Source organism: Rattus norvegicus, chromosome Y, assembly GCF_021556685.1.
Source record: "Rattus norvegicus strain SHRSP/BbbUtx chromosome Y, alternate assembly SHRSP_T2T, whole genome shotgun sequence".
In the NCBI taxonomy this organism is placed as follows: Eukaryota; Metazoa; Chordata; class Mammalia; order Rodentia; family Muridae; genus Rattus; species Rattus norvegicus.
In genome coordinates this window covers 55441629-55451523 of record NC_141555.1, presented here as the reverse complement: position 1 = coordinate 55451523, position 9895 = coordinate 55441629, and the positions used below count along the sequence as shown (strand labels likewise).

General features: G+C 42.5%; 1 protein-coding gene across 2 annotated transcripts; it reads left to right on the top strand.

Annotated features, from left to right (window-relative positions):
- The first annotated feature begins 236 nt into the window (after positions 1–236).
- Positions 237–3200, top strand: LOC147998039 (Y-linked testis-specific protein 1-like). 2 transcript variants are annotated; one of them, XM_087601352.1, is made up of 3 exons: positions 237–1010; positions 2216–3040; positions 3120–3200. In XM_087601352.1, exons 1-2 carry the CDS (start codon positions 941–943, stop codon positions 3037–3039), a joined length of 894 nt encoding a protein of 297 aa, XP_087457478.1. In that variant the 5' UTR covers positions 237–940; the 3' UTR covers position 3040; positions 3120–3200. The 2 variants fall into 2 exon arrangements, with proteins under 2 accessions (XP_087457478.1, XP_087457479.1); XM_087601353.1 differs by having other exon boundaries at positions 982–1141.
- Positions 3201–9895: the final 6695 nt, after the last annotated feature.

Genomic DNA, 9895 nt, shown 5'->3' with positions numbered 1-9895 from the left:
TACGATAGAAGGAGAAAAAGAAGACGGTGCACTTAGAAAATTGGACAGATTTTAAAAAGCTGACATAAGTTGTTAAGCTCTAAGTACATTTAAAAAATTATAATGTTAAAGTGGAAGGGAATTATTGGGAAGAGGGAAGGGATGGTCAGAGTGTAGTGGGGACAGGGGAGGGTTCTAAAAAGAATCCTTTTGAAGATCTGAAGAACTATGTGACACAAACAATTAAAGTGGCCTGTAATTTACAGGTAAATTCCATACTTACCTGGATCCAGTATTCTGTCTACCCATATTTCAAAAACAAAATTACCTCATCTATTTCATCCTGTTTTACTGCATTTGATCTAATAAATTCCTTGTAATCAGAAGTGCTGATAAATTTTAAAGACATTTAAAATATGACTGGTCGATATTGGGTTTGTGATAAGTTTATTCCGACTTTGGAAGCAGGTCCAGGAGCTAATTTTTCCTCGCTCTTTGCAAAGAATCCATAATTCATGATTGCCATTGTCTTCAATACAAGGTACTTAATCTTGTCAAATTCCAGCTTTGTTTCAATAAAAATGGCCCTCCTCTAATTGTGGGTTTTGATAGAGCCAATTTTGTTGTTCTATCCTGTGTGCTGCCTCGGAAAGAGAGCCTAGCAATATTTCTGATACGGAGAATAACTTAAAGTTAACCAAAGAAAACATAGGAGCTGGGAAAATAACCACCAAGGATGTTGGTGACTCAGAAACCAAAGAGTTTTTCAGAAAAATAAAAAGCATGAAAAGAGCTACTTGGGCAGACTGTGACTCGAGTCATCAGAATATTTGGGTGGGGACTTTATTTTGGTTCACCAGGAGGCTACATGAGAAGCTAAAACCTAGATGCTGGAAGTTTCTAAGCGTAACTAGGGAAGGAACTGGCCTGAGAGGGGTTCTATGACGTAAGCAGAGCCTGGATGATGTCACAGAGCACAAGGGCGGAGGTTGCACATCTCTTCCACTTGGAGGCGCTAGACTACTTTGAAGGTGGGTTCACTATCTTTGGAGCGGGGTGTGAAAGCTAGTTCAGCTCCTGAACCCCACAACTGTTCAACAACCTATTGGTGCCTGACCGGTTTCAGAAGACAGAATCTGGACGACTAGGACATTTTCTTTTGGTAAATACGTTTATGAAGATAACTGGGACCCTTGTAGCACAGAAAGCTAAAAGTTTTCCCTCGTACAGCAAGTAACCTTACGTTCTAATGTCTTCCACGTTTGAGAGCTAGGCAGATGGTCTAGGCTAGTCAGTCTCCGGAGTTTATTATTCTTTGCTAACAATATCTAATTCAAAATTCTACTAAAATGCCAAAGCTCCTCTCTGTGCCTGTGTATTTTTGGAGAAAATATTTCTCTTTTTTTTTTTTTTTTTTAATGGAGCTGAGGAACCCAGGGCCCTGTGCTTGCTACGCAACTGCTCTACCACTGAGTTAAATCCCAACCCCAGTAGATATTATTTCTAAAAGGCTATTGTTGCCTACACAAAAGACTCTTGTTGCGGTCGAAAATGCAACAGCTTCGGGGAATAAACCTGGGGCTGGGTCAGGATGCACAGTAGAGAAGGCCAGTGGACTGCTGTGCTTAGTCTCTGGGCAGATACTTGTGGATGTTGCCAAATAGCTCATAGTTAGAGGGTAGAGAAGGGGTGTGGCCACCCTTCTGGCTCCTTTGCTATCCTTTCTCTGTTCTGCTTGCTTAAAGTGGGGACAAGGATACTTAATCCCACACTGAACTAGCCATTCAAGGAGATGTTCCTCAGCATAGGCAAAGTGCCTCGGGCTGAAGAAATATGTCTAAATATGTTATTCTGAGCTGTAGAGAACCATTTTTTCATTTTCCTTTGAACTTTAGATTTTGATTTATGAGATTGGGTTTTTCTGTGGGTAGTTTTGTCTATCCTGGAACTAATTCTGTAAACCAGCCTGGCCTTGATCTCACAGAGGTCTGCTTCCCTCTGCTTCTGGAGTGCTGGAATTAAAGGTGTGCTCCACCATTGCCCAGCACTTCTATGAACTTCTGATTATGACAGAATTAGATTCAGATGCTCAAACCTGTTTACCATCGCCTTCCTCACCTGCTCCAAAGTTCTCATAGACAAGAGCCTTGGTCCAGCACCCTCCCCAACCCCACCCCCATTGTTATTGCAGGTACTCATATGATAGAGGTACCAGCTTTGTCTCTGGTTTAAGCAGGTGAGCTCTTCAAACCCAGGCCATGGGAAAGTATGAAGCCTGAACGCAGAACAATAGCCACAAGACAGTGGACCAGGAGTACTGTGGCCTACCACACTAGGTCTACAGCCAAGAAGAAGAGGGTGTCTGTGAGGAGGATGAGCACACCATCCTTCCAGAAGCGGAAGAGGAAGAGGCCTTCTCCCCAGTCCCTGGGGAACATTGTGGGGTGCAGAATTTCACACGGATGGAAGGAAGGTGATGAGCCCGTCACCCAATGGAAGGCCATAGTTCTAGATCAACTGCCAACAAATCCCTCTCTCTATCTGGTCAAGTATGATGGAGTTGATTGTGTCTATGGACTGGCACTTCACAGTGATGACAGGATTTTAAAGCTTAAGGTCTTGACTCACAAAGTTGTGTTTCCTCAAGTGAAAGACGCCCAACTCGCAAGTGCCATGGTTGGCCGTGTGGAGCATAAATTTGAGGGCAAACATGGCTCTAAGGACAACTGGAGGGGGGTGGTCCTAGCCCAGGTGCCAATCATGAAGGACTGGTTTTACATCACCTATGAGAAAGATCCAGTCCTATATATCTATCAACTCCTGGATGATTACACAGAAGGTAATCTCCGTATCATTCCAGAGATTTCGCCAGCAGAGGTGAAGTCAGAAGTTGGCAGCGACATCTTAACAGGTCAATGTGTGCAGTTCACCAGAAGTGATGGGTCCAAAAAGATCGGCAAAGTCATTTACCAAGTTCTAGCCAAGCCTTCCGTGTACTTCATCAAGTTTGATGGCGACGTCCACATCTATGTCTATAATCTGATGGAAAAGATCCATTAAGGTGAAATTCACAAAGTGAGGGGACATATATGGGGAATTTACAGGATTGGGGTGAAAATGTTTGTTTTTCTGTGTTTCAGATACCCAATGGCCTTTGACATCCCCAGTATCTTTTCCAGTGGAATTTGTTTTTGCTCTAAAAATTAAAATGTGTGATGTGATGTGTTGTGTATGCACACTTTTGTGGAGGAGACTGGCTGTGGTGGATGGAACATTGAGAGGAAGCCGGAAAGTTCAAGGCTGTGAACAGTAAGTCTAATGTCACATACACTAAAACAAACAGTACTGAGCTAGTCTGGTCTTTAGGGAGAGGAAAAAACTGGAGATAAGGCTTAGAGGACCAGGGATGGCACAGGGAAAAAAAAAGATGGATGTTTAGGAAGCAGTGGAGAGGGGCCAGAAATAGATAGACTCTCTGAGGGGAAGTTTGAGGGAGAAACAGATAGTTGGCGAAAGAGTGGCAGGTAACAGAGAGGTGGTCTTGGAACCCAAGGGGAAACCCAATAAACTGATCCAAGCAGACTCAGAATCAGAGAAGATCAGGGATTGTTTGACTAACAAAACCTAATGAAACCTGTTTCACATATGTAGATGTATTATTTTTATTTATCTGGGTAGGGCAAGGAATGAATACAGGAGACCACAGTGACAAGAATAGTCAGGTCCCCTGGAGCTGAAATTAAAGGTGGTTGGGAGCCATCGGACATGAGCTCAAAGAACAAATCCCAGTCCTCTTTCAAAGCAGATGAGCTCTTAATCCATTGGTTATCTCTGAAGGCCCCTAAAGTCATCTTTTTAAATAAATCCAACCTTCACATGCAGAGAAGAGACCAGGATGAGGGTAAGAAAGAATAAATTGATGGTGATGTGGAAGAAAGACTAAAGAACACATGTGGGAGTTGAGGATACTGAGGGACGAAGGAATTCCAAGATGGAGTTCTCAAAAAGTGAAGCAGGAGACCCAGGAAGAACAGAAAGGGTCTCGAATGACTTGAACTTGGGCCACATCCATATTGGTCTCTTTGCTTCCTTAAAGAACAGCCAAGCTATCACTACAGAGGGTGGATGTGAGGTGGTGGCTTCCCCAGAGGACATTTTGATGAGGATAACTCAAGAATAGTGAATGCCAAATTAAGTTTATATCTATCGATTCCTGAAAGTGCCATAAAGCCCATTATTTTGTATGATCAGTAAAAAGAAATTTAAAAAAGAACATGAGGATGCCATGAGCTTATGTCAGGTATTACGTGGATCCTTTGTTTAGCTTCCCTGAGCACTGTTAGACTCTGTTGGATCCTGTAATATTTTTGAGATCTCTTCTAGATGACCACAAAGGGCTCCTGCACTGGCTTATCTTGCCTGACTCTCCTTCGACTGGATGGCTTCCTACAGACCTCTGGGCCCTTTTACCTTATCTAGCCCCAGGAAGTTCCCATCTTTTACTCACATGAAAGCTTATCCTCAGAAAACTCTTGATGGTGCATCCAATGCAGAGGTGCTGATCTCTCCTATGCCATTTGCCGTGACATAAAAATGCTTTGCGGTTCCTGACCACGTAGCTCTCTCCTCCTGAGAAGCTCCTGTGCACTACATGGGGACTCTCTGAGCCACATCTACACTCCAAGTGTTTCTTTGTAGGCAACCTTACCTTCTACTCATTCATTGCTGTTTCTTCTCTCAAGAATAAGTTTCTCATTGTAGGACTTGAAAATATTTTCTATCTTTGATTAATTCTGCTGTTTGGAATTTTTATACTGGCTGGTTGTCTACCAGTTTCATTTCTGCGAAAAGACACCATGACCAATGCAACTTATAAGGGATAAATTTTTCTGGGGGGGGGGTTCTATTTTTTTCAGAGTTGGGGATCATACCCAGGGCCTTGGGCTTCCTTGGCAAGCGCTCTACAACTGAGGTAAATCCCAAACCCCAAGGGACAACATTTAATTAGGGCAGGCTTTCAGGTTCAGAAGTTCAGCCTATTTTCATCAAGGCAGGAATCATGGAAGCGTCTAGGCAGACATGTTGTTGGAGAAGCATATCACCCCCACAGTGATATGCTTCCTCCAACAACACCACACCTACTCCCACAAGGCCACACCTCCTACTTGTGCCACACTTACCATGGGAAAATCACATTCTAAACACCACCCTGATTTTATGCCAACTTGAAACAAGCTAGAGTCATCAGAGAAGAGGGCGCCTCATTTGAGAACATGCCTGTATAAGATCCAAATGTAGGGCATTTTCTTAGTGATTTGTGGGGGAGGGCCCAGCCCACTGTGAGCGGCACCATTCCTAGGCTGGTGGTCCGGGTTCTATAAGAAAGCAAGCTAAGCAAGACATGAGGAGCAAGACAGTAAGCAGTGCCACTCCATAGCCTCTGCCTCAGTTCCTGGCTCCAGAATCCTGCCTGTTTGAGTTCCTGTCCCAACTTCCTTTGGTGATGAGCAGCAATGTAGAAGTGTAAGCTGAATAAAACTTCTCTCCCTAAATTGCTCTTTTGGTCACGATGTTTCCTTACACCAATAGGAACCCTAAGTAAGACAATGTCTTATAGAAACAGTGTATCTAGTAGAGCCACAGACTCTTACCTCATAACCACAAATAAAAGGTATAGACACTTTGTTTTAATTTAAAGGTAAGGGTTGCTCATGTACTGATCTGTGAAGTTCTAGTTTGCTTCCTTCTCTCGGTGATGAATGTCATGATCAAAACTACCTTGCGTAGGAAAGGGTTATTTGCCTTACAGGTTAGAGACCATCACTGAGGGAAACCAGAACAGGAGCTTGAAGCGGTAACAAGGACACTGTTTGTTGGCTTGCCCCCTGTCTCAGTCATTGTTCTGTTGCTGTGAAGAGACACCATGGTCAGGGCAACTGCTATAAATGAAATTATGTAATTGGAGGATAAATTACAATTTCAGAAGTCTGGTCCATCATAATGGCAGGGAGCAGAACACTGGAGAAATAGAGAACTACTGCTTTGTAAGCAGAGAGAGAGAGCGAGAGAGAGAGAGAGAGAGAGAGAGAGAGAGAGAGAGAGAGAGAGAGAGAGAGAAATTCTGGGAAAGCACTGGGCTCTTGAAAAATCAAACACCACCCTTGTCAACACACCCACTTCCTCCAATGAGGCCACACGTCTTAATGCTTCTAATCCTTGAAAATTTTGTCACTCCCTGTTAACTAAATATTCAAATATATCACTGTGGGAGCCTTTCTTATTCAAACCGCCACACTCCCCATGTCTTGCTCCATTACTATTTCTTACAGCCTAAAAGGCTATTCCTTTTATACATGACTACTGATGAACTTTCCCACAATGGTGGGCCCTTCCACAATAATCATTAATCAAGAAAATGTTCCATAGACTTACCCAAAGACTAACTATTGGAGGCAGTTCTTGAATTGTTCTCTCGTCTAAGTTGACTCCAGATTGTCAAATTGGGGGAAAAAAAGAGAGAGAGAGAGAGAGAGAGAGACCCAGCACCGTAATGTTTCTCTTACTCCATGTTACATACTCACCACCAGACACTCTCTTCTCTCAGTGTATAGACCCACTTCCCTGTATGGTAGAACTGAAGAGTAACTACTGTCACCAACATGAATACTTGAGTATATATGACAAGAAATGAATACATTCTACAGCTCAAAACGCCAAGCAAAAGCATTTTAGTGTGTGCTACACTTACTGGGAGACTGTCAGTCACTAGCCATTTAATGGCTCACAGTAGACCACAGAACCAAAAAGTAACAACCTACATATCATCTCCTCTCAGCAGGAGACAAAACCCTTTCTCAAAACCCATGAATATATCTGTACGCTTAGATTTTTTCAAAACCTACTTTATTTAGGGTTCTAAAACACTTCAAACACCCTTCTAGCCCACCAACCAGAGGTAAGAGAGAGAGAAAGTTGATAGGAAAAGGTTGAGAGTTGTGGACCTATTTAGAAGTAATTCTTTGGGGTAACTCCAATCTTCATTGTGCAGTACTGTCCAATAGGAGATGCAAAAAATGAATCAGTAGCAGTGCTTTGATCTGGCAGAGACCACAAGTCTCTAAGAAACCAAAAGAAGCAGCAGAAGCATTCAGAATCAGCCCGAATAGCTCAGGTTCTTTTGTGCATTTATCATTGCGGAAGGAAGACTATCGAAGAACATTGAAGCCTTGCTGGTGTAGCAATGTAAAAATGTCATCTCCCTGTCTGTGGGATTTCATTTATGTTCTTCATAAACATCCTGTCCCCATTCAAGCGTGTGCTCCAGCGAAATATCATATGCCTTCTCATGTGTCTGCTTCAGCAAAATATCCTCTCCTAACATAGCTTCCAGAAAAACATCCTGTGACAAAAGTGAGTTTCCAAAGAAACTAAATTTTTTCCACTTCATCTAGTCTTATCTCCCACTTGGCCATGACATCTCAAAACATATTATGGCAGTCTTGCAAGGCTCCTAGGCCTCAGCTCCATCACCAACTGGAGCTTCTGCAACTGAACTCCGTGAAACTCATCCCCTTTTATGAGCACAACCTTCAGTTATCCCCGCAAACATTGTGTTCTCTCCATCTTTGCTCTCAGCCAATAGCTGTCCAACTAACAGCCAACTAGGCTGTGACCAGAAAAACCCTCATCAAGAAAGCCAATGAATTTGACATGATTTTTTTTTCCCTGATGGAACGGAGTGTTCTGCTTGTATGGTTAACCTGGTGTCTGAGTCATCTGTAATAAAACCCACTACTATTAAGTTCAAAATCACAGGAACTATGACAAATAGCAAATCACACGACAAGCATCATAGTTGTCCAAGCCTTTTCTGCAGCCTTATTGAAGTATAATGTACATACTTAAAAATCCATTTATTTTAAGTGTGTATTTTAATGATTTTATAGCAAAATTTATAGCTTCCTTCCCTTTTTTAATACTCATTTCCCACTATTTCATACGATATCGAAGTCTATTAAAAACACAGAAGTGAAGTCAGGAGAACAACAAGAGGAGGAAGCAGGAGGTTCTTGATTTGCTAAGACAACAGATACATTGGCAGAATCGTCTGGATAAAACCACTTGGGATACATTGGTTCTTCTCTTAGAGTGCAGCCTCCAGAAAAAGAGTTTAAAGGATTAAGTCATGGGTCCTCCTACATCATATCCAGACATGACCTGGTATGGTCAGCATCACTTTGGCCACTTTCATGTTTATCCCATTCATCACTCTTACAAGTTGCCTAGCAACTCACATAGTTAACAAACTTATTTGGTTCATGGTTTCATAGGTTTCAGTCCATGGTCACATGATCATGAAAGGGTCACGATAGAGCTCAACTGCTAATCCCACTGGCATCCAGGAAGCATCAACACAGGAAGAGACCAAGAACAAAAAACACCCTCCAAGACATGTCGCAAATGACTAAATTCCTTAATTTCCTATCTCCCAGTTTCCTGCCACCTTCATACACATCCATCAACAGATGAACTCATTGATTACAGCACACAGGGTCCAATTGCTTTTCATAGTCCCACCTTTGAACATTGTACTGGGACAATGTGTATCTTAAACCCATAGGGTAGGGCCAGAAGGTTGTGTCAGAGGTCTAAACTTCACCTCACATTAGAAACAGCTGGGTAGGTTTCTCAAAATCTCCTATTTCTTTCTGGTACTGAGCTACACCATGTCGGCATTGCAGCATTTTGTCTGCAATCAATTGTAAAGATGCCCCCCACCATGTGTTGGTTTGAATGTAAAATGGGACATCACTAATATAGACACACAAGTATATACACAGACTCAAAGTGAGAGGCAAAAAGGGAAGGAGTTGAGTCTTAGGAACCCACAAGGAAGAGGGAGTGGAAATATAAGATACAGATGTTATCGAGACCCAGAACAAAGCATTGTCTTCTATACAAGACAGGACCACTAGCGTCAGCCCTAGCTGACAGGAAAGGGAGAGTCAGTTTTCTACAAACATAAAGATGGTGATAAGTTGGGCAGGCTCCAGTGGCTTGCCCAATGCCCATGAATTTATGGGCAGCATAAATGACTTTAGTGGGTTATTACAGAGGGGAGAAAGAGAGCCTGAATTTGGGAAAAGGAATTAGGTGTATATGGAACTGGGAGGAGTTGGGAAGAGAAGTGAGAAGTAAATTCTATCATTATATAATGTACAAAGTTCTCAAGGAACTAATAAAAGTGGTTTTTAAAATACCATATCTGTACTGAACACATACAAACCCTATTTGTTTACATCTCCTAAATAACAGCCCCTCATACAAACTCATACTTGATTCTTTCAATAAATCTACCTGTAACTCATGTGTTTGTTGATATTAGGATTAAAACACAAATTGGATATCTCGACTTAAGAGTTTAACGTGTGTGAATAGCTGCCAGTGGAAAGACTTGTACTTGGATTTCTCAAAAGGCATGAAAAAGCCACCGTGGAGTTACTGAATTTTGTTTCAAAGACTTTAGCTCCTTGTCTGCAGGGATGCAGAGCCTCAAAGGAAGGGCATGGGACCTCCTAAGAGGTAGCATCCAACAACTGAGGCCACAGAGAGAGGTAGCCTTTCTCAGAATATGGAGATAGGAGAGCTAAAAATTAATGCAACATATCGATCAAATCGCTGTAATAAAACGACGGCAGTCAGTTCACAGAGCGAAGGAGCTGTCAGCGACTCGGCCAAGAACTAAGAGAATTTGAAAAGATAATAACAACACAGAGTTCACAGAAGGCACTATAGACTCATGGGGTCTTCGATTTAATCCCATGTACTGTTGGCAGAGAAAACAATCCAAACCAGAGATCCCTCTTGCTCAGCCCAACCGAAAGCTGTGCCGTGCCGCGGATGTCCCACGTCAAGG

What these genes read in the sequence shown, in the direction of transcription:
- LOC147998039 (XM_087601352.1), top strand. Translation starts at nt 941, where the DNA reads ATGATGTCACAGAGCACAAGGGCGGAGGTTGCACATCTCTTCCACTTG. An exon ending in GGCGCTAGACTACTTTGAAG is followed by an intron (nt 1,011 to 2,215) that starts GTGGGTTCACTA and finishes TGGTTTAAGCAG; the next exon opens with GTGAGCTCTTCAAACCCAGG.